The sequence below is a fragment of the Dermochelys coriacea genome, chromosome 3 (assembly GCF_009764565.3).
Source record: "Dermochelys coriacea isolate rDerCor1 chromosome 3, rDerCor1.pri.v4, whole genome shotgun sequence".
Classification (NCBI taxonomy): domain Eukaryota; kingdom Metazoa; phylum Chordata; order Testudines; family Dermochelyidae; genus Dermochelys; species Dermochelys coriacea.
The window spans coordinates 26,252,935-26,278,460 of record NC_050070.1 but is presented as its reverse complement, the minus strand read 5'-3'; the positions used below and the strand labels follow the sequence as shown (position 1 = coordinate 26,278,460).

The window sequence follows — 25,526 nt, the reverse complement described above, 5'->3', positions numbered from 1 at the left end:
ATGAGTCTTGAGAAGACCAGGTTTAGGGTTTAGGAACCCACAGTGGAATGGGTTCACAAATTTCAATGCAAAGTCTCTCTAATCCCTTGAAGAAGCGAATGGACATTTCACCTAAGACCAACCTACTGTCCACCGGAGGATGGAAGCCTGAGATTCCCGCTAGATGCACCTTGAACGATGAAATGGCTAGGCCCTGTTGTTTCAGATGGAGCAGTTACTCCAGGTTGAACTGGAAGAGTGGACGAGTTGGTAAGAGGCCTCGTTGGGATGATCAAACCAATAAACACTTCTATTTGGTGAGGTAAGTCACTCTAGTAGATGGTTTCATACTACCTAGCAAGACCTGGCGGACTTCTGCTGAACAGGCCAGCTCCGCTAGATTCAACCATGGAGCTTCCACATGGTCAGGTGAAGGGCCTTGACGTTCAGGTGGAGCAAATGGTCGTGATCTTGCAAATATCAGGTCCGAGAGGGGAGGGAGCAGCAATGGGACAACTACTGACAGATCCAGTAGCGTGCCAAACCAGTTTTGGCACAGCCATGCAGGAGCTATAAGAATAACCACCCTTGCTTTTTCTCACTTGACTTTCAGAAGGACCTTTGTATACCCGAGGAACGAAAGGAAATGCATAAAACAGGAGCTCTGTCAATGGAAGTAGGAAGGCATCTGTAAGGAGCCTGGCATGTGATCCCGCAGTGAGCGAAATTGCTGGTATTCCTGTTCTGCTTGACTCCGAAGAGAGTCAACAAAAGGAAATCCCCATCTCTGGAGGATGGACCTAGCTACGTCAGGGTGAAGGGACCACTCATGGTGAGAGAAGAAAGACCTGCTGAGGTGATCTGCCAGAGGGTTCTGGGCTCCAAGAAGGTGAGAAGCTTCGAGGTGCATAGAGTGCTTCACACAGAAGTCTCAAAGGCCTCTTGACAGAAGGTGAACAAGCATGCCCCTCCCTGCCGTTGATGTAAAACACGGCTGCTGTGTTGTCCATGAGCATTTGCACTACTTTGCCCACAATCTGGGGTAGAAACACCAGCACGCTAGGTGGACTGCTCTGAGCAATTGACATTTATATGCAATGAGAGCTCATCCTAGGACCACAGGCCCAGAGTCCTGAAGTATTCAAGGTGAGCCCCCACAACCTAGAGTGAACACATCCAAGATTAGGGATACTGATGGCTGAGGAGTGACAAAGGGAATCCCGCACCGATTGGGGATGCTTCCACAGTCGAGGGAAACGAGGACCCGGGTGGGAACTGTAACCACCAAGTCCAAGTGATGGCGGCTCAGTGAGTACACCAAGGCCAGCCAAGCTTGAAGGGGTCTGAGGTGCAGTCTTGCATGTTGCATGACATAAGTGCACACGGCCATGTGACCTAAAAGTTTGAGGCAGAAACAGGCTGTCATGACAGTGTGGGCCTTGACCTTCGATATCACAGCCAACACTGTCGGGAAGTGAGCCTATGGGAGGAATGCTCTGGCCTGGGTAGAACTGAGCATGGCAACGAGAGTTGACTTTTGCTAATTTATCAATAGACCCAGGGCTCAGAAAGTAGCTTAGACCAGAAAAATGCTGGCTCTCCCCTGAGACTTGGATTGGCCCTTCATTAGCCAGTCATTGAGATAAGAGGTAGACTTGAACACCTTGCCTTCTGAGTAAAGCCACCACCACCACGCATTTTGTAAAAACCCGGCCAACAGGCCAAAAAGGAGGACAGTAAATTGGTAGTAGGTCTGGTTTACAATGAATCTGAGGAACCTTCTGTGGCCCTGGAAAATGGAGATATTTGTCTCTCAAGTTGAGGGCAGCATACAAGTCCCCTGGATCCAGAGAAGGAATAATGGAGGCCAGGGAGACCATGCAGAACCTCAGTTTCTTGAGATAACTGTGGAGGCACAGCAGGTCTAGGATGGGTCAAAGATCCCCTTTGGCGTTCGGGATCAGGAAATAGAAGGAGTAAAACCTTATCGCTCTCAAGTTCTGAGGAAACCTACTCCACAGCCCCTACCCGAAGGAGGGCTTACACCTCCAGGACTAGAAACTGCTCATGAGAAGGGTCACTGAAGAGGGATGGGGAGGGAGTGGAAGAAAGCTGAAGGGAATAACCTTCCTCCACCATACTTGGCACCCAACCGTCCGAAATGATGAGGGAACAGGCCGGGCTAAAGTAGGAAAGACAGTCTGAGAAAACAAAAGGGGGGCAGAATTGGTTATTAGAATTAGAAACTGATATAATGTCCTCAGGCACCCCTTCAAAAGTTACGTTTGGGGCATCCCAGATATGTGAAGCCCAGTAACAAGGCTGAGGTGGAAGGGGGTGGTTGCCTGTGCTTATAACCCCTGCTGCATTTCTTTAACAGGTGTAGGCAAGTTGATGGAGCTGAGATGACTGGTTGCTGAGGCCTGAAGTGCTTCCTTGCAATGCCAGGGTATCTTAGAGTCAAAGGAATGGAAGGGATCTTGAGAGGTTATCTAGTCCAGTCCCCTTCACTAATGCAGGACTAAGTATTATCTAGATCATCCCTGACAGGTGTTTGTCTAACCTGCTCTTAAAAAACTCTCCAATGATGGAGATTCCACAACCTCACTGGGCAATTTATTCCAGTGCTTAGCCCCCCTGACACTTAGAAAGTTTTTCCTAATGTCCAACCTAAACCGCCCTTGCTGCAATTTATCCCCATTGCTTCTTGTCCTATCCTCAGAGGTTGAGGAGAACAATTTTTTCCATCCTCCTTGTAACAGCCTTTTATGTACTTGAAAACTGATATGTCCACTCTCAGTCTTGTCTTCTCCAGACTAAACAAACCCAAGTTTTTCAGTCTTCCCTCATCGGTGATGTTTTCCAGACCTTTAATTTTTTTATTTATTTATTTAGCTCTTCTCTGGACTTTCTCCAATTTGTTTAAATCTTTCCTGAAATGCGCACCCAGAACTGGACACAATACTCCAGTTGAGACTTAATCAGCATGGAGTAGAGTGGAAGAATTACTTTTCATGTCTTGCTTACAAATACTCCTCCTAATACATCCCAGAATTGTGTTTGCTTTTTTTGCAACAGTGTTATGTTGTTGACGCATATATAGCTTGTGATCCACTATGGCCCCCAGATCTCTTTCTGCAGTACTCCTTCCTAGGTAGTCATTTTCCATTTTGTATGTGTGCAACTGATTGTTCCTTCCTAAGTGGAATTCTTAACATTTGTCCTTATTGAATTTCATCGTATTTACTTCAGACCATTTCTCCAGTTTCTCCAGATCATTTTGAACTTTAATGCTATCCTCCAAAGTACTTGCAACCCCTCCCAGCTTGCTATCATCCAAAAACTTTATAATTGTACTCTCTATGCCATTATCTAAATCATTGATGAAGATATTGAACAGAACTGGGCTCAGGACTGATCCCTGAGGGACCCTACTTGATATGCCCTTCCAGCTTGACTGTGAAATACAGATAACTACTCTCTGGGAATGGTTTTTCAAATCAGTTACACACCACCTTACAGTAGCTCCATCTAGGTTGTATTTCCCTAGTTTGTTTTTAGCAGGTCATTTGAGACAGTATCAAAAGCCTTACTAAAGTCAAGATACCACATCTACTGCTTCCTCCCTATCCACAAGGCTTGAACCCAGTCAAAGAAAGCTACTAGGTTCATTTGACACAATTTGTTCCTGACTAATCCGTGATGACTGTTACTTATCACCTTATTATCTTCTACACGTTTGCAAACTGATTGCTTAATTATTTGCTCCATTATCTTTCTGGGTACTGAAGTTAAACTGATAAAGGTCCAGGGACCTGAGGATGGCCCTGTAATCTTTCAGTCCATGTAGTTTTGCATCCATCTGGGCTGACAAGAGGGAAATTCCCTCAAACGGAAGGTGCGGATTGGCCTGCTTAACCTCTGGAGGCAGTCCCAAAGATTGGAGCCAGGAGCATCCTCTCATGACCACCACTGATGCCACTGTTCTGGTAGCCGTGTCAGGGCATCTAGGGAAGCCTGGAGGGAGGCCCTGGCTATGGTCTTCCTTTCCCCCACCAAAGCAGAGAATTTCTGTCTGGAATCCTGGGGCAGCGAGTTCCTGAATTCTGACATGGAGTCCCAGATATTACAGTCATGCCTCCCAAGCAAGGTCTGCTGATTGGAGATGCAGAGCTGTAACCCACCAGTAGAATAAATCTTTCTATCAAACAGATCCAGCTTCTTTGAGTCCTTTGGCTTGGGGAACGCATCTTACAGCCCTCGCCTGTCTCTTTCATTGGCCGCTCCAACCACAAGGGACCCAGGAAGGGGATGGGAATACAAGTATTTATACCCCTTGGCAGGGGTATAAGTGGGGGCCAGATAGGATATGGTCTGCCATAGGGACTGACTGGACCCATAATGGCTTCATTGAGGGGGCAGGGCCACCTTTGACAGGGCTGCTGCAACCAAGATGTTGCTCACACTGTGTGTAGACTCCTTAAGCTCCTCCACTTCTAGCACTAGGTTAGAAGCCACACTTTTCAATAGCTCCTGGTGAGCTCTAAAGTTATCCTACGGCACCGAACTGCTCAGCCCCTACATAGCTTCTTCTGGGGAGGAGGCGGTGGCCTGCACTGGCAGGGGGCCTTCCTCCTCCTCTTCTGCACCAACCACATCACACAGCGCCAAGTCCTGAGTAGTGGTACCCAGCTCAATACCAGAGTCCAGGTCAGGTGCCGGATGGTTCCATCAGACACCCCCAAGTATGAACGTGTGGAACCACACGGATTCCAAAAAGGCCATTGGACCTGCGCAGACCACATGTCCACCAGGCCAGGTGCCTGGGAGGGCACCCACACCAGGATCTGACAGGACATAAATCAGGTAATGCTAACAGTCTCTTGGTTGGGTGTATGACTCCAGGTCCAACTCCAAGGATGAGTCAATTTGCGTGGGACCAGTATCCCTTGATTCTGCCAGCCGGTGCTGAGGATCTGGGGAACAGTGCCAGAGCTCAGGGCAACATGCTCCCTTCTGCTCAATGATCTCGCTAGTGCCAGAACTTGCCCCGCCAGTACTGGGACAGCACAACCCCGCTGGCGCTACAATGTCTCCCCAGTGTCAGTAGATGGTCTTACACTGGACTCAATGGCACCTCCGAGCAGCGCGGAGTCGATGTGCTGAGTGTGGAGCGGGGGTAGAGGAGTGGTCCAATGCAGGTCGCATTCTGCTGCACTCCCCATGTTTATCCTTCCTTGGCCCTGGGAAGTGTCCCCTCTCAGACCGTTGTTTTGTGCTTCTTCCTCGACATCAATGAAGGGAAAAGGTGCCGAGAAACCCATGCTGCCAGAGTAGCACTTCGCACCATTGCCGAGGTATTCAGTACTGAAACTGACCGGCTTTGCTCCGAAGCCTGTCTGAGTGCAGCTTCCATCAGGACAGACCTTAGCCTAGCCTCCCTTTCCTTTTTCGTATGACACTTGAACTGGCAGCAGATCTGGGAACACTCTCACACATGAGCCTCCCCCAGACACTTCAGACAGCTGAAGTGTGGGTCGCTCACCGGCATGAGCTTGCCACAGGAGGCAAAGGGTTCGAAGCTGAGAGCATACTCCGCTAAACAACTGGGGGGGGGGGCGCGTCTAACAATATGCACTACTGCTAAAAGAAATAAACTGAACTTAACTAAACTAGCAAAGAAAAGAAGAAATAACAGAACCACTAGATGAACACCTTGCCAAGGCAAGAGGAGTTGTTCCAGCGACCGTCACAGGCAGTAAGAAGGAACTGAGAGGGTGCGGGGCTGCCCAGGCCCCTTATATCAGTGCATGAGCACATGGCACCAGTGGGCACTAGAGCCAACCCAATGGATACCACTGAGGGAAAAATGTCCAATGACTGTGCATGCGGCACGAGCACACCTAACATGGAATGGACAGGAGCAAGCAGTCGAAGAAGAAATAGCCATTATAATTCAACACCAACTGATACATGTATAATATATATAAAAATAGTTTTATAACAGGCTCTGCATGAGGCAGGTTCATCAGTACATTCTTATATCACCTTCTACTGGAACATGCATAAAATTATGAAAACGGCTTCACTGGCAAATGAGTAATAGATAGTAAACATCCTGGGGCAAAACCTCAACACAAACGTAGATTTTGTAAGCGCAAAAAATACAAAAATTACATCATTTCTTTTCCCAAAATTTCAACAAATTCTTTGAAGTGCTGTTCTCTATGTAAATTAGAACTATCTCTTGGAGCCTAAATGTCGTTACCAGAGATGACTGATTATTGTCAACAATATAAACAAAGACTGGATCTGGTCACGGCCGTCACAAACATGCATCTCCTAGGCTTGAGCCAAGATATTTCACACACACACACACACACACACACACACACACACACACACACACACACACACACACAGGATAACAGTGGACATCCAGACTTTTGGCTCGCTATGGCCGTAGGCCATATTTGGAGTGTAGTGTCATCTTTTAGAGTATTTTATGAACCACAATCCTCTTCATATACTAGTAAGCCTTATGAAATGAGTCCCAGTAGGTGTTCTGATCACTTATCTTTATGGAAGACTTAATTGAAAATGCTCCTCATAATGCCCAGATACGGAAATAATCAGGAAAATACTTTTTTTAAAAAAATTAATGAAAATCTATATCCACATACCATTTTTTTTAAAAAAAAGCTCTATGTTGGAGCTTGTGGTGTCTGCTGTGCAACTCATGGATTGCAGAAGAGTTCAACAGATTGTGGGAGCAGGTGTATGTATTTCATATAGACAAAGAGAAATTGAGGTATTTAAATCATCTCACAAAAGTGATCATAAACTGTAGAAAATATTTTATATTATGAGCTCTAAAGTAGTCAGTATGTTGTGCAGAAAGATATTGGGTGACAGTAAATCACAGTGAACCACCAGTAATTGAAGATATTACATAACAGCATAGGTTGGGAATTCATTCATCAACATATGGACTTTGTAGACTAAGAAAGAACAGTGAGTCTGTGAACTGAACAACCCTAAAACAAATGAGAACGATATTTATACACAACACATATAAACAAATTCTGTGGATACAAATGTAGATAGAAAACATCAAGGATAATTCTTCTAACTCATATATTTGGACACCGAACATCCTGACTGGTTACAAAATCTGTTCAGTCCCACAACCTGTTCCATGCAAGTAGACCCTTGCATCTAATAGCTAAAATATCAAAGTACTTTTTCAAACTGGCCTAAAACATGAAATGTTCCCTCCTAGATGCACAGTATGAAATCACATCAGTGCATCAGCTGCATGCCATTAACCAAAAAAGTCCACTATCTAGGCATGTACCTGAAAGTAGGCAGCATTAGAGCAGACTCAGATATGAACTCTGGTTTTCAAAAGCAAGTACTGGATGGACAGACAATGCATTCTATCCTATAAAATGGATCATGTCTGATTTTTAAAGACATTAACTGAACACTATACACCAATGTAGTAAGAGAGACAAAGCTTATGTCAGTATCCAATACTTAAGAAATGGTTTCCAAAATCAGGCAGGAGACGTCAGAGCTCTTTGTGTTCACGATTCCAGATCTGCCATTTTTCAAACTGTAAGCAGATGACTTTTCATCATTAACTGACAACTCCAGCACACTGTATGGTTGAAGTAATAAGGAGTTTATTTAGGATTTTCATGTGGAAAACCGAACTGGCCAAACACTGGAACTACTGTACTGGCACAAAGATGAGTTAACATTACTATGGTTGTCTTTATTGTACTGAATTTCATGCTTAGAAAAACTAAGACAAATTGTATTAGGTAGAGCATAGCTTTTTGATGTCATCATTTGAAAAGCAAGCCCTTCTGGAGTGTCATTGTTCAGGAGAGAAGTACCACTTAACAAGGGTAAAAAAGACTAATGCGTTAGCCTACTGCACCACGTAGTCCTCCAGAACTACAACTTGAAAGGCTACATACTCAATTGATTTGTGTTTTGAAACAGTGTTTCAGTTTACCTGCATCTGTTTATTTTACTCTCTTCATGCTTAGGGCTTTGTCAACTACATATTATTTTCAACACTTTCAACTTTTAACTCATTCCAATATCACCAGTGTTTTTCAACTGAAAGGCCCCTCACTTCAAAGCTGCAGAAGACATTAAAATTACAGCATCAGTAAAACAGGACACCTTGTAAACAAGCAGATGAATGGAAAGAAATATTGGTAGCGAAGATTACAGATATCCAGAACCTCTCTCAATCCCTAGAAAAGCTAAACTCATGATATTTATTATATTTAAATGTCCACGTACCTGGTCACTTTGATCCCATTCTCCTTGTTGCTTGAGAGATGGGATTCCCCAGACGGTCAGTTTTCCTGAGAAGTGGATAGCTGCCAGAAGAGTTCCATCAGGAGAAAGACTCATCTTGAAAACTCCATCCTGTCCAAGCAATTTAATAAAGAGAGTAAAAAGAAACCAAGACTCACAGTAAGACTAGGCTAAATTCAGTTCAGCAATTCAGACTAACTTTTCCCTTTATTTTAGGGCCACAATTTTTTATTTGTATGGGTGTTTTAAATTATAAATATCTAGCATACTGTAAAAATGAAATATATGCTATATTTCATTTTTAAATGTAAGTAAAGGAATATAAAAAGTTTAGTAATACACATAGAAAGTATTCTACCTATCTGTATTACTGGACACCTTTGTTTGTTAATTTCAAATGGTCCTTAAGATACAATAAATAAGATGTGGAAATAGTGTAGTCTTTTGATTACAGTGAGCATGCAAGAGGGAGAAGGAGACAGTTCTTTGACTGGTGTTTGGTGATTAGAGCTAGGATGGGGTGGATAAAAAAAAATCTCATTTTTTCAATCAAAATAATCTTATTTTAATGAGATTTTTTAATGTAAATTCATTTTTCTTTTTAAAAACCTTTCAAAATTAAATTTGAAATTATAACAGCCTATGTAAAGCCTAAAAACCTAATATAATCTATTAAAATGATTTAATTTACATAATAATAATATTCAAGCAGTACATGTTTGCTGCTGAAGTTAGAGCAAAGTTAAACCGCTGAAATAGTGGAAAAATCACTGGCTAAGCACCCTGAACTAGAGAGTCTGTTGAAGTGCTAAACCAGCTTTTGACAGAAGTAGCTTTTTCTGCAGGTAAAGAGAGAACAGTCTCTTAATTTCAGTTTATTCAACTAGTTCAGTTCAAGGACAAATTAATTCAAAACTGAGAACCAATTAGGAGTTGAAAAAGAAAATAGCTTGCTTTTTCTCTTCCAAGTTATGAATAAAAATGAAGTGTGAAGGGCCTTGAAAGACGTGATTACCAGAAATTATCAGTTAAATTCAGTAACTACAACAGAGAATACTCAATTTGTTTAATAAATCAGTTAATTTTAAATACAAAACACATTTTGATAAACTTTTTCTTCTTATGTATCCTGCATACTTGGTGCCTTGCATAATGACAGGTTTCAGAGTAGCAGCCGTGTTAGTCTGTATTCGCAAAAAGAAAAGGAGTACTTGTGGCACCTTAGAGACTAACAATTCTCTAAGGTGCCACAAGTACTCCTTTTCTTTTTGCATACTTAGATATTTTTATTGAACTAAAAAAATTAAAATGCTGTTTTGGGGCATTTTTACTTCATTTCCACCCAAATGCAGCTTGACATTTCACGACTAAAAAGTTTATGTTAATGATCCAGTAAATAACATGTCATTCACCATTTTCTAACATAAAATTGTAAAAATTGAAACTAAATATATGTTAAGCCATATAATTGCTTAAATAAGTGTGTATAGATTAAATGGCAGAAAACTTCATTAAGATTGCCCTTCCAGAATGTCAAGGTCAACAAAACGCAAAACTTTTCAAAACCAGGAAATACAGAATTAAGGTAACACAACCCCTGGCAATGGTCTCTGGGAATTATCTGCAGGGACTCCAGCTGCATTCACTGTATTAAAATGGAGGTGTATGAATAATGGAAGAATAAACTGGAAGAGCTTCAAAGAGATGTGATTGGGATATGAGGAGATCTGGAGATCAATTTGAGGAGCATCTTGGAGATCTGGGTCTGAGGCCCCAAAGGAAAGAAGTGCACATGTACCATGAAGTTCCGGTCTGCATCATTTCAGTACATAATTGTTTAGACAGTAGCAGGGAAGATTTGAAACAAACATAAGAAAGTACTTCTTCACACAACACAGTCAACTTGTGAAACTCATTGCTAGGCATTTTGTGAAGGACAAAACTGTAACTAGGTTCAGAAAAGATAAAGTCATTGAGGTCCATCAATGACTATTAGCCAAGATGGTCAAGGACACAACTATGCTCTGGTTTCAGAGTAGCAGCCATGTTAGTCTGCATTCGCAAAAAGAAAAGGAGTACTTGTGGCACCTTAGAGATTAACAAATTTATTTGAGCATAAGCTTTCATGAGCTACAGCTCACTTCATTAGATACATTCAGTGGAAAATACAATGGGGAGATTTATATACACAGAGAACATGAAAAAATGGGTGTTCCCATACACACTGTAACAACAGCGATCAGATAAGGTGAGCTATTACCAGCGGGGGAGGGGGAAGAAAAACTTTAGTAGTGATAATCAAGGTGGGCCATTTCCAGCAGTTCACAAGAACGTCTGAGGAACAATGGGGAATGGGTGGGGGGGAAATAATATGGGGAAATAGTTTTACTTTGTTTAATGACCCATCCACTCCCAGTCTCTATTCAAGCATAAGTTAACTGTACCCAGTTTGCAAATTAATTCCAATTCAGCAGTCTCTCGTTGGAGTCTGATTTGAAGTTTTTTTCTTGAGAATAGCCATCTTAGGTCTGTAATCGAGTGACCAGAGAGATTGAAGTGTTCTCCGACTGGTTTTTGAATGTTATAATTCTTGACGACTGATTTGCATCCATTTATTCTTTTACGTAGAGACTGTCCAGTTTGACCAATGTACATGGCAGAGGGGCATTGCTGGCACATGATGACATATCACATTGGTAGATGCGCAGGTGAACGAGCCTCTGATGGTATGGCTGATGTGATTAGGCCCTATGATGGTGTCCCCTGAATAGATATCGGACAGAGTTGGCAACGGGCTTTGTTGCAAGAATAGGTTCCTGGGTTAGTGATTCTGTTGTGTGGTGTGTGGCTGCTGGTGAGTATTTGCTTCAGGTTGGGGGGCTGTCTGTAAGCAAAGACTGGCCTGTCTCCCAAGATCTGTGAGAGTGATGGGTCGTCCTTCAGGATAGGTTGTAGATCCTTGATGATGCGTTGGAGAGATTTTAGTTGGGGGGTGAAGGTGATGGCTAGTGGCGTTCTGTTATTTTCTTTGTTGGGCCTGTCCTGTAGTAGGTGACTTCTGGGTACTCTTCTGGTTCTGTCAATCTGTTTCTTCACTTCAGCAGCTGGGTATTGAAGTTGTAAGAATGCTTGGTAGAGCTCTTGTAGATGTTTGTCTCTGTCTGAGGGGTTGGAGCAAATGCGGTTGTATCATAGAGCTTGGCTGTAGACAATGGATCGTGTGGTGTGATCTGGGTGAAAGCTGGAGGTATGTAGGTAGGAATAGCGGTCAGTAGGTTTCCGGTATAGGGTGGTGTTTATGTGACCATCGCTTATCAGCACCGTAGTGTCCAGGAAGTGGATCTCTTGTGTGGGCTGGTCCAGGCTGAGGTTGACGGTGGGAAGCCATCACCTTCAGCCCCCAACTAAAACCACTCCAACGCATCATCAAGGATCTACAACCTATCCTGAAGGACGACCCATCACTCTCACAGATCTTGGGAGACAGGCCAGTCCTTGCTTACAGACAACCCCCCAACCTGAAGCAAATACTTACCAGCAACCACACACCACACAACATTAGTGTGACCGAGTAAGGCCATTCTTAAAATCATGCTCATGACAGACATTGTCTTACATATCCTCAAACTATGGACATGACTGGGGCTACATACAATCAAAATTTTAAGTCTAGTTTCTAAAGATAGTCAAAAAGCTATAATTTTGAAATTTCAAATGCAAAACAAAAAGTTTCCTTTCATTTTAGACTAGCTTCCATCTTAACCCAAACTATTTAAAATTTACATTTTGTTCACTTAGACAAAGGATGTTGGTTTATCAGTTTTACTTTCAGTTCTTATACATTATGCGTTTGGCTTGCAAATATTGAATAGCAAGCTTTAAACCTAAAATGATAGCAAGCTTTTGTTAAAAGTTATAACAAACAACACCCACCTAAAATTTTGTACCTGAACTACCTCATGGTGTCTGGTTAAATAGTAGATTTCCACTCTGACGAAACAAATGGCATGAGAGCAGTAATATTACTGCCTCGTGCTTTCTATTTCCCTTTGCTGAAAGTTGCAACGTTATGAATTGCACTTTCCTTTTTAGTTATAAATCAAGATTTGTTCACAGAAGAGAAAGATGGTTATGAAATTGAATAGAACTGTAAAATAAAAAACCCTACCTGCTAGGCTCAGAGCCTCTCTTAATGTTCACTCATGATGACATTCAAGAGAAGTCTCTCTGAAAGTCAATACATAACTCAACAATCAGTGCAACTGCTGCTTCTTTGGATGGTCATCATATACATCACACACCTCCAAATCTAGCCTCTCAAAAAATTAATGTGTTCTTAGGCAAAGCAGGTTCTGCTACCCCAGTAAACAATTCACTACCCTTAGGGCAACTGCAGAACAAAATATAGAAAGCTCCAGTAGGCTGGCATACCACATTTAAGATTGGTCATCTAAATTGAGAACAGCTAGCTCCACAGGCAAGTCCTCGCTGAGCCTTGGCAACAGTATTAAATAGCTTTTTCAATCTCCCATAAATCACAATAAAATTATACCTCAGGTATATAAGATGTAATACAATTTCAGGGATTGTAACTTTTGAAGATGAGTGAACAACAATAGTAATCTTTATTCTTAAAATTTAGTTCTGGCAAGAACAGTAACATTAAAGTTTAGTTCATTTCAACACTAGCCTTTCAGTAAAAAAAAAAAAAACAAAAAAAACACCACACTTACTTGAGCTTCTTTTACACACACATATATATATATATATATAATCTACTTCTGTTTCATATTTTCCATTCCTTAATTTGAACACTGAAATACCAGCCCAGAAAATGGTGCTATTGAGGGGTCAGTATTAACTTGACAACACCCAGACAAGGGAACAGTACTAGATAGCAGCCAAGCATTTCTTTCCTCAGGGCAGACAAACACCTTTCCATCCTCTTGCAAGCCTTTTCAGTCAATCTGATTGCGACAATGACTGACCAGCTAAGCTTCAGATGTTGGCCAGAGAAAACTCCATGAAGAAGCATTTAAAAGATGGGGGCAGGAGGAGTTTAAAATGAATGTAAATACCAGACCATCTTAAACTGATAACAATCAAGTTACTTAGGGAAGAAATTAACAAGGGGGACTAGAATGTCACAATGCCTAACTTTTCGGTGCCCTACCATGTAGTGGAAGTCATAACCCTGAGTTAGGTGTCCAGGCATGGGGACAGTTAGGCACTTAAGAATGGTATTTTCAAAAGCCACCATGCTAGGCAGGGAGCCACTTAAGCAAGCCAATAAGAGATACCAAGGAGGGGAGAGCCTAAATCCTGCCCCTCAAAGAGACTTAGGCACTTAAGTCCAGGCCAAAAGAAAGCACCTTTCTATACTCGGGATTCACAGCCATAAACCCTCTACTGGAGTTAGGTGCCTAAACCAGGTTAGTGTTTTTTTCTCAAAAAAAAACAGGATGTGGAGGGTTCAAATCCCTCCTCTGCCTGATGTGGAGAAGGGACTTGAGTCTTTATAGACAGAGAGGCCTATCCCTAAATATTGTATGGCCCAGTTGGAGAGGTTACAAGAACTTTGAAGGACAGAATTAGAATTTGAAATGATCTTGATAAATTAGAGAATTTGTTTGATATCAACAAGACGAAATATAATAAAGACAAGTGAAAACTACTACACTTAGGAAGAAAACAGTCTAATGTATAAATACAAAATGCAGAATAACTGATTAGGCAGCAGTACTGCTGAAAAGGATCTCCCAGTTATAGGGGATCATAAATTGAATACGAGTCAATGCGATACTATTGCTAAAAAGGCAAATGTTATTATGGAATGTGTTAACGAGGTGCTCTTTGTAAGACAGATGAAGTAATTGTTTCACTCTACTGGGCACTGGTGAGGCCTCAGGTGAAGTACTGTGCCCCGTTTGGCACCACATTTAAGAAAAATGTGGACAACTTGGAAAGAGTCCAGAGAAAAGGAACAAAAAAGGTATGCAATTTGAAAAACATGACCTGTGAGGGGAAAAAGGGCATGTTTAGTCTAGAGAAAAGAAGTATTCCAATATTTTAAGGGTTGTTATAAAGAGGACAGAAATTGATTGTTCTCCATGTCCACTGAGGGTAGGACAAGTAGTAATTGGCTTAATCTGCAGCAAGGGAGATTTAGGTTTGATATCAGGAAACACCTTCTAACTACAAAGGACAGTTAAATCCTGGAAAAGACAGTTACCTTTTTTCATAACTGATGTTCTTAGAGATGTGTTTCTCATGTGCATTCCATTGTAGGTGTGTGCGCTTGCCATATGCACCAGTGCCGGAAGTTTTTCCCTCAGTGGTATCCATAAGGAACCAGCTCTGGTGCCCTCAGTGGCAAGTGTATGCCACGGTATAAGGGGAGCTGCCGGCTACCCCCACCCTCAGTTCCTTCTTGCTGGAAACTCCGACACTGAGGAAGAAGGGCACGTCATGGAATGGACATGAGCAACACATCTCCATAGTAGGTGACTCCCAGGCAGTACAGCTCAACATATAGGATGTGAACTGTAGATTCCTAGCGTTACTCCCAAAAATACTCTAGTACAGATCTATAAATCTATTATAATAAAACAAACAATAAAACCCATAAGAAAAGATATATAAGCAAGCAAGGAGGCTAGCCCTATGCGCTACACTCACATCCCCTCTTAGTTGTCTCTTTTCCAAGCTGAGAAGTCACAGTCTTATTAATCACTCCTCATATGGCAGCTGTTCTATATCCCTAATCATTTTTGTTGCCCTTTTCTGAACCTTTCTCAAGTCCAATATATCTTTTTTGAGATGGGGCGACCACATCTGCATGCGGTATTCAAGTTGTGGGGCATACCCTGGATTTATATAGATGCAATATGATATTTTCAGTCTTATTCTCTATCCCTTTCTTAATGATTCCCAACATTCTGTTAACTTTTTTGACTGCCGCTGCACATTGAGTGGATATTTCCCAAGAACTATCCACAATGACTCCAAGATCTCTTTCTTGAGTGGTAACAGCTAATTTAGACCCCATCATTTTATATGTATAGTTGGGATTATGTTTTCCAATGTGCATTACTTTGCATTTATCAACATTGAATTTCATCTGCCATTTTGTTGCCTAGTCCCCCAGTTTTGCGAGATCCTTTTGTAGCTCTTTGCAGTCTGCTTGGGACTTACACATTGCACCTATTAGCAAAGACTTTCTGCACCTGCCATCTTGGGTAACAAGTTAGACTTAAGATAAAGTAATAAATCACTGAATCTGTTTCAGTCATAAAATATACTGAATATCATGAGTTCTCTATGAGCAGGACTGATGACGCCAGGTAATTTATGAAACAAGAGTAAATAAAGTGAAGTAAAACCAAATCAGCGACAGAGCAACAGTCTCCCAACAAAACAAAGTCCCTGAAAAAGCAATTTGATAACTCTTGCCAGTTACCTGATTTAAAGCTAAATACTACTAGTACTGCAGAGGTTCTCAAACTGTGATCCATGGACCACCAGTGGTCCGCGAGCTCCATTCAGGTGGTCCTCAGATAGTTCCCTCTAAGGTGTGTGCCTTGGCGGTCACACACGAGAGAATGAAGGGCCACCAACCTAATTAGTGGAGCTGCACAGGTGTGGCTCCACTAATTAGGTGCCTGGACCCTGGAGAAGACGCACATGTAAGGTGAGGTGGTGGCCTTGGGGGGGAATAGGGGGTACGTGGGAGGGGGCAGTGGGTTGAGAAGAGGGGGTGGGGAGAATTTGGGATGTGCAGGGCTGCAGCGGCCAGAGAAAGAAGCGACTTCCCCCAGCTCCAGGGCTGCGGCTGCCAGGGAGAAACGGCCCTCCTTCCCACCCTCAGTTCTGTGGCTGCTGTGGCGGGGGAGAAACCCCTCTCCTTTCCAGCCCCAGCTCAGGGGTTGCTGCAGTGGATGAGAGGGGAGAGACCCCTGCCCCCTCAGCCCCAGCCCCAGCTCAGGGGCTGCCACGGTACAGGGGAGAGAGGACACATCCATCGTATTAGAAAGGTAAGACTACCGATATTAAAATATCTGAGTTGTGTGCTTTTATTTATAGAACAAAAAAAGTCAATTATTATTATTTTTTTTAATATAGTGCTTTTATCCAAAGCGCTTTACAATACTTAGCTAATGGTACAAACAACATTTGGAAAGATCATTAAATGGCCTGCCGAGACCCTCAGCAATTTTCAAGTGGTCCATGGGAAAAAAAAGTTTGAGAACCACTGTATTATTGCATTAGAGTGTGTTTTCAGCAAAGAATTCTAAACAGGTTAATTTTTAATCTATCTAAATTAACTTACTTCAAGGTCAGTTAGATTCCTCTTTCACGTAAACCCAAATCTAAATGAATAACAATGCTACTAGTGTTAAGGAGAAATGTATTACCTGCTCTGTTCCTTGTCTGCTGTAAAATCTGAAATTCATAATCCTTAATAATCCGCTTTTCTTTGCCTGTTAAAACAGTAGTGTATCACACACTTTAAGATTAAAGACAGTCTTTGATTTATGCAGTAAAAAATTAAATCAAATCTGGGGAGTAATGAAACAATCAAGAAAGAATACATTATTTTGCAACATTCTCTCAGCTTTATGAAAATTTTAAAATACTCGTAAGAATTATTTTAATATTTATGTATTAAAATGTCACTTCATATGAATGTTGCAACAGGTGAAATTTGCTTATGAATTACCTGTACTATGTATGCATGTTTCCATGAAAAAGCACTACCAGCCTGCAACTAAATTATGCCATGCTAGAACATTTAATACATATTGCCAAGCATGCACATTAGAACCTTTCACATGCTAAAATATAAATTGGTTTATCGTATTAAGCTAAATTGCTACAAGATAATTAGAAACGAATTTCAGCGTACCCATGTAGCATACACCAGTTTAACTACGGTGAGTTTTATTATGCCAGTGTAAGTTTTGTGTATGCTACAGTCCTAAGAAAATTAGGGTTAGATATTTTCAAAATATACAGGTGAAAAATAATCCATGACTGGGCTCCTAACTGCTCTGCAATACTAGTAATAAACAGTTTTAAGACAACAAGTGAAAGCTTTGATGAGACCTATTTTTTATAAAACCATGTTGACATTAATTATATTCCTGCCTTTTAATTCTTTATCAACTGAATCCTGTGTCAGCTTTTCCATTATTTTGCCTGGGATTGATTTCATGCTGACCAGCCTACAGTTGCCCAAGTCATCCTGACTGAATACTGGCATAACAGTATCTCTAATATGGAAACTTGCTTTGGTTTTGGAAAAGAAAGCAACCTACATAAAGTTTCTCTTTATGTAACCAGAGTAACTATAATATTCTTCCAACAGAAAAATGAGGACTCCAAAGATACTTACTGTCGCAGTATCATCTTCATAACTAGTGACCTGTTTATAATGGGGGGATCCAGAAAGAACTCTCCAAGCAGATATTCCACAACTAGTTGCTTTAGATACTCCATCTTCATCTGTTTCACAGCCACCCACAAGCAAAAGCCTATAAACACAAAAACTTTTATTACTGAATGCAGGTTTCTGTTTTGTTTTGCCTACTGCAGGAGTCCAAATATATATTTTGTAATTCCATTAAACAGGAGTATAATAGCTTTGCCCAAAATGAATAAAGCCATCCATTAAAATAGCATCTAAAAGCCCCAACTAAGGATAAGCCTACACTACACAATTAGCCTGGGATCTTTTACCCAGGTTTTAGCCTTAACCTCCCGCTACTGTGCACACAAAAAAACCAGTTTGACTTCAGTTTGGAGGCATTTTAAACCTGGGCCAGCTTACTTGGCTGGCGGTATGGATGAGAACCTGGGTTCCACTTTAACTCTGGCTGGAACCCGCCCATTTTGCAGTAATGACACAAGCTAAATCACATGAGTGAAGCGAGGACCCAAGTGAAATCACTCAAGTGCTGGTAGTCCTCCTATGCCCTTCCCAAAGGACAGACAAGTTCTCCCTCAACTGACAGGGAAAAAAATCTAAAGCATCTCATCACAAAGAACCATGGGAGTGCAGGCCTGAGACCTCATCAACCCACTGCCCCCAGCCTCCCTGCGCCCAACCATATTAAACCAGCCTTGGGTGAAACTCAGGGAGTTCATCACTAAAATTGAAAAAAGGAATGTTCTGCTACTGATAAAGCATCCCCACCCCAGGAATGTCCTTAAAGAGAGTTATAACCAACAAGGTTGTAAAGACGCTTGAAAATTAGGAAGGATACAGAGACTCAACAAATGGTAAAATAAGCTCTGACCAGTGTTTTATGCTGACCATCTGCACAAATAGAGAAGGTCACAATTAAGTTACAATTTGGGCATGAAAGATAAAATGTAAAGAACTAGGGAAGGAAGGAGGACACACAGGTGCCAGTGCATAATCAATTAAAGTTTTTGTTACTTTGGAGTGTGGGATAATGCGATAGGTTTAGTAAATTTGAAGGAGTTTTACCTATATAATGTAAATGAAAAACAATGCTCTTTGGGAACCATTTCCAGACTGCAGTTCAACATCAACCTGATGGAACTCTGACCCCTCTGCAAAACCACAAATGTGCAGAGGCATCTCGGGAACCTCCAGATGAATGAATCCTGACTGGCCATTGAGTGAAATCTGTCTGTATATTGGGAATGGTGAGCATAAGAGGTTTGCTTGGTATATGTATTCTGTGTGTTGCTAATAGATAGATTTTAGAGTGGGTACTTAAATTGACCAGATTTCTTCCTGAGCCCGGTGGGTAAGGATAGGTGCCTTACACCCTGAGCCCTCGAAGGGAAAGGGTGGGGGTGCCTAGATTGATTTGTCACATCTTGAGTCCTTGGTAGGGTATAGACAGGGTGCCCTAAACTGAGCAGGTAACATCAGGCACACAGGCAAGTGCAGAAACTATGAGAACGTAGTAACAGGTAAGGCTATACAGCTGGGACACTCATACCCAGGCTGAGTAAACCCAGGTGCCAATCACTGAGGTTAACGGTGCGGTGTAGACATAGCCTAAGACTACAATCCCACTATGTTTGGTGCTATACCTAGAAGCAGGAAGAAATGATCATTTTCCCCAAAGAGTTTGCAATCTAAATAGACAAAACAAACAGATTCAGAAAAAGGAAGTATTATCTACATTTTACAGATAGGAAATGGAAAGACAGATTTTGTCTTAAGCATGTACTTAACTTAAAGTTATGATTATTCCCATTTAAGTCAAACAAGTCTTTTCAGGAACAGGGTCTAGTTGATTTCTTCCATGCCTCAGAAAATATACTTCAGAGTTGGGCATTGCCCCCAGATGTCCCAACTCTCAGTCAACTTACACCCACAAAACCATCTTTTCCTCTCTGTGCTAAGTCAACTTCATCCTTGATACATCTCAAATGATGTCAATCAAGCTCACCAAAGATTAATTGGGCCCAATGTATGAGTTACTTATATATTCCGATATATTTTTCCCATCTCCGAGTTCCAAAACAAGATATACTAATATATAGGTAAATTATATTTTCCTCAAGAAAGTTAAAAAAAACCTAACAAATACACTTTCAAAGACTTGAGATTCTTAAACAAGAACAAAGATATACTCAAAATATGTTGCTGGAACAAACATCAGCAAAAAGAGTTTACATCATCATATTATTTTAACGGTTTTGGGACCAATCTTATTTAATCTTTTTGTTACTGACCTTGGCACAAAAAGTGGGAGTGTGCTAATAAAGTTTGCAGATGATACAAAGCTGGGAGGTATTGCAAATTCGGAGAAGGATCGGGATATTATACAGGAGGATCTGGATGACCTTGTAAACTGGAGTAATAGTAATAGGATGAAATTTAATAGTGAGAAGTGTAAGGTTATGCATTTAGGGATTAATAACAAGAATTTTAGTTATAAGCTGGGGACGCATCAATTAGAAGTAACGGAAGAGGAGAAGGACCTTGGAGTATTGGTTGATCATAGGATGACTATGAGCTGCCAATGTGATATGGCTGTGAAAAAAGCTAATGCGGTTTTGGGATGCATCAGGAGAGGCATTTCCAGTAGGGATAAGGAGGTTTTAGTACCGTTATACAAGGCACTGGTGAGACCTCACCTAGAATACTGTGTGCAGTTCTGGTCTCCCATGTTTAAAAAGGATGAATTCAAACTGGAGCAGGTACAGAGAAGGGCTACTAGGATGATCCGAGGAATGGAAAACTTGTCTTATGAAAGGAGACTTAAGGAGCTTGGCTTGTTTAGCCTAACTAAAAGAAGGTTGAGGGGAGATATGATTGCTCTCTATAAATATATCAGAGGGATAAATATAGGAGAGGGAGAGGAATTATTTAAGCTCAGCACCAATGTGGACACAAGAACAAATGGGTATAAACTGGCCACCAGGAAGTTTAGACTTGAAATCAGACGAAGGTTTTTAACCATCAGAGGAGTGAAGTTTTGGAATAACCTTCCAAGGGAAGCAGTGGGGGCAAAAGATCTATCTGGTTTTAAGATTCTACTCGATAAGTTTATGGAGGAGATGGTATGATGGGATAATGGGATTTTGGTAAGTAACTGATCTTTAAATATTCAGGGTAAATAGGCCAAATCCCCTGAGATGGGATATTAGATGGATGGGATCTGAGTTACTATAGAAAATTCTTTCCTGGGTATCTGGCTGGTGAATCTTGCCCATATGCTCAGGGTTTAGCTGATTGCCATATTTGGGGTCGGGAAGGAATTTTCCTCCAGGGCAGATTGGAGAGGCCCTGGAGGTTTTTCGCCTTCCTCTGTAGCATGGGGCATGGTTGACTGGAGGGAGGCTTCTCTGCTCCTTGAAGTTTTGAACCATGATTTGAGGACTTCAATAGCTCAGACATGGGTGAGGTTTTTCATAGGAGTGGTGGGTGACATTCTGTGGCCTGCGCTGTGCAGGAGGTCGGACTAGATGATCAGAGTGGTCCCTTCTGACCTTAGTATCTATGAATCTATGAATCTATTTATAAACAAAAATAAAAAGCACAAAACTGAAGGACAAAACAGCTTATTCTATCAACAACTACTTATACTAAGTGTAGATAAACTTTCATCTTAGTATATAGGAGTATAACCTGCACATCACTGCATGTATATCAGTTAGTAATATTGTTAATTACACACAGTAGAAAACATGGAGATATGGAAAAACACCATTTTAAAACACTATAAAACATACAATAGTGCTGATTACTACTAAAAGGAAAAAAAATAACACTTTTTCCTTTAAGCCCCTATGATTACTGTTAAACAAGCAGTTTCAGTATTTTAGAAACTAGTAATTACTTTGAAAAGAATTTTGAGAACATAGGCACAATACAAAAGACTAGCATAGGGCTATGACGACATTTAAAAAACAAGCAGTCAAAGTAAAAATATTTGTACACAAGGAACAAACAATCTGGGAAACAAATGAGTAAAGAAATTAACAAGCTGGGTAACAATTGTATAGCCTCAATGTTCAAGATGTGTTACTGTTGAAAAAAAAAAAAAAGGAGTACTTGTGGCACCTTAGAGACTAACAAATTTATTAGAGCATAAGCTTTCGTGAGCTACAGCTCACTTCATCGGATGCATTTGGTGGAAAAATGGTTGGTTTTTTTTTGGTTTTTTTTTTCCACCAAATGCATCCGATGAAGTGAGCTGTAGCTCACGAAAGCTTATGCTCTAATAAATTTGTTAGTCTCTAAGGTGCCACAAGTACTCCTTTTCTTTTTACTGTTGAAAGTTTCTGCCACCTAGTGGTTGAGATGTAAATAAAGCTTGTTCACGGTTAAAATGCATACCCAGATAGCTGATTTACTAACAAAGCAAAACTAAAACTCAGGGTTTCATCTAGCAATATGGAACCACTCTAGGTAACGCTCAACTCTGCTTGGATAGTTCAAAATAATATTTAAAAGTGAAATGTTCTGCCTAAATTGAATGTGGTCCAAGGGATGTTCTTATTAATTTTAAAAACTTTAAAATGTTATCTAATTTAATTTGGGCTAATCAGCATAAATTGAGTAACATTTGATTACAGAAGAGAAAGAGCATCTCTTCACTTTTATTACTACTGTATCTAGTAGCCTAACTGAAACCTCTCAGCACCATGTTAATCCTCTACAGCAGTGGAATGGACGCGACCTAGTGGTTGCTCGGGACGTTAAACTTCTTTTTTTTAAAATATATATCCATATCTAATTATAGACCCAATCATTTCATGGATAAACCATACTTCTGTTTCAGATGCTAATACAGCAAGAATCTAAGTACAATGGATGCCCTTCCTCTCCCTTCCTACTGTGAGGAGCCTGGAATAAATACAATTATAGACATATTTTATATTGCAAAAATATGTACGTAGTAGTAATTTTTAATGTTGAATATTTGTTTATTGCTGTAATGTGCTGCTTCTGTTTTTGCCGTCATGTCAATTATGGAAATAAAAAAAAATGAGAACCATCCCATTAAAAACAGAATGGGGCACTTGAAATGGACCTTTGCTTGGACCTGTGAGCATGTGAATTTGTGAATGGGTACTGAGAGGAACACATATGGTTGAGAATGGGGAAACCCCAACTTATACACAGTTCCCAAAAGAGTGTAAGAATTCAGGTTTTAATAAAAGTCACCCTTAATTAATCTGAAATCTCATCACTGAAGGGGTAATTCTCTTCCTTACATTATATACTTTATTTTCTATCTTGTTTTGCCTTGAGAGGTTTTAATAGTTGGGCTAACAGTGAAATTATTCAACCGTTTTGTCTATAATTGTACATATTTTAGGAGTTTACCATCTACATAAAAGTTTAATATAAACGTAAGTAAAAGACACTTTGAACAGGAGGTATTTTTATTTGTAAAATGAGTGCCAGTATGTCATAAAGCATTTATACAACATGTAACAGAAACATACTATTTAACCATTTTTGCTTCTTTCCAAGAAGCAAGAAAAAAAAAAAAGACACATTCTTCTCCCCACCAACACAAATACTGGTTAAAACGGTGAAGGAAACAGAAGGACCTTGCACTGTACCCTGAAGTCAGCTTCTCGCTTTGTCAGACCAATGGGGAAAGCATGCTACAGAGTCATTAACCCTCTTTTGAGGATGCCCTGCCACAATCACTTTAACTTTAACACATAGAGCCTGTTAGCTTGAGCACTTCAAATGACCTCCATTGCTGCAGCAACTCATGGGGTGGAACACAGTTTTTCAGCTAGCCAACACCAAGTCACACATAATAATTTAGGGCCCTCTCCAACTCCAAATAACCCAATGAAAAGTCTTCCTTTGCATTCCATAGGATTTTGATCAAGCTGTTTTAAATAAAAAAAAAATTAACCCCCTGAATAGCACTTGGAATCAAATGAAGCTCCTGGATAACAACATTATCTCTGACTACTACATCCACAACAATGAGTCAGAGGAGAAAGAAAGAAAAAGGAAACCCCACAGAAGTTTGCTAGTGCACAATGTTCTTCTAACAGGGTTGTTGTAGTTTTTGTTTTAAGATTTGAATGGGGTTATTTTTGCTGCGTTTGAGGTCTTTGGGGAGGAGGTTGAATGCAGTATCTTCCATTTGCTATATATATTTTATAGCTGCCTTAATTTGCTCTCTAAATTAAATTAAGTTGGTTTTTTAACCAGCACGACCGTCTTTCTTAGTTGTGGGATTGTGGCATTTTGGGCATCTAGTAATGGGCTTTTAAATGATTCCCAATTATCATTCAGGTTTTTCTGAATAAATTCTTTCTCCCACATGATTTGGCTTATCAGCTTTGTGAAATTGGCCCTGTTAAAGCACCAAGTATATATCTTACTGGTATGGACTTTATTCTGCTTGCACAGTATAAATGTCATCAAGTCATGATCACTTGTACCTAAGCTATCATCATTTTTAGTTCTGGATCAGTTCCTCTTTATCTGTGAAGATAAGGTCTAATATAGAATTCCCCCATATTGGCTGCAACACTCTTTTGAGTTACAAAATTGTCCTCTATAATATTTAGAAATTTCAACCATGTTTTAGTACTGGCAGCATGAGACCTCACCAATCTACTAGAATTCTTTGAGGGGTCAACAAGCATGTGGACAAGGTTGATCCAATGGATATAGTTTACTTATATTTTCAGAAAGCCTTTGACAAGGACCCTCAGCAAAGGCTCTTAAGCAAAACAAGCAGTCATGAGATAATAGGGAAAGTTCTCTTATGGATCAGTAACTGGTTGAAATATAGGAAACAAAGAGTAGGAATAAATGGCTAGTTTTCACAATGGAGAGAAGTAAATAGTGGTGTTACCCAGGGATCTGTACTGTCACCAGTACTGTTCAACATATTCATAAATGATCTGGGAAAAGGGGTAAACAGTGAGGTAGAAAAATTTGAAGATGATATAAAACTACTCAAGATAGTTAAGTCCAAAGCAGACTGTGAAGAGTTACAAAGGGATCTCACAAAACTGGGTGACTGGGCAACAAAATGGCAGATGAAATTCAATGTTGATAAATGCAAAGTACTGCACATTAGAAAACATAATCCAACTACAACATAACGGAATCTAAGTTAGCTATTACCACTACAGAAAGTTCTTGGAGTCATTGTAGATAGTTTTCTGGAAACATGAACTGAATGTTCATTGGTAGTCAAAAAAAGTTAACAGAATGTTGGGAATCATTAAGAAAGGGATAGATAATAAGGAAGAAAATATCATATTGCCGCTATATAAATCCATGGTACACCCACATCTTGAGTTCTGCGTGCAGACGTGGTCGCCCCATCTCAAAAAGGATACATTAGAACTGGAAAAGGTACAGAAAAGAGCAACAAAAATGATTAGGGGTATGGAAGAGCTTCCATATGAGGAGACATTAATAAGACTGGGACTTTTCAGCTTGAAAAAGAGAGGACTAAGGGCGGGGGGAATATCATAGAGGTCTATAAAATCATAATTGGTGCTGAAAAAGAATTAACAACACTTCCTTATTTACTTTTTCATTACACAAGAACTAGGGGTCACCAAATGAAATTAATAGGCAGCAGGTTTAAAATAAACAAAAAGTAGTATTTCCACCCACAACGCAGTCAACCTGCAGACCTCTTTGCCAGATGATGTTGTGAAGACCAAGACTATAACAGGCTTATAAAAAAAAAAACAGATAAATTCATGGAGTATAAGTC

General features: G+C 40.6%; 1 protein-coding gene across 4 annotated transcripts in view; it reads right to left on the bottom strand.

Annotated features, from left to right (window-relative positions):
* Nucleotides 1–25,526, bottom strand: part of NBAS (NBAS subunit of NRZ tethering complex) — a 394,692-nt gene that overhangs the window by 333,212 nt on the left and 35,954 nt on the right. For 3 of the 4 annotated variants that reach the window (XM_038394647.2, XM_043510232.1, XM_043510235.1), the window contains 3 exons: nucleotides 17,714–17,852; nucleotides 16,734–16,799; nucleotides 8,302–8,430 (listed from right to left, as the gene is read on the bottom strand). In XM_038394647.2, coding sequence (XP_038250575.1) covers nucleotides 8,302–8,430; nucleotides 16,734–16,799; nucleotides 17,714–17,852 — 334 coding nt within the window. The remainder of the gene's footprint in view (nucleotides 1–8,301; nucleotides 8,431–16,733; nucleotides 16,800–17,713; nucleotides 17,853–25,526) is intronic. The other variant, XM_043510234.1, reaches the window with a different exon arrangement.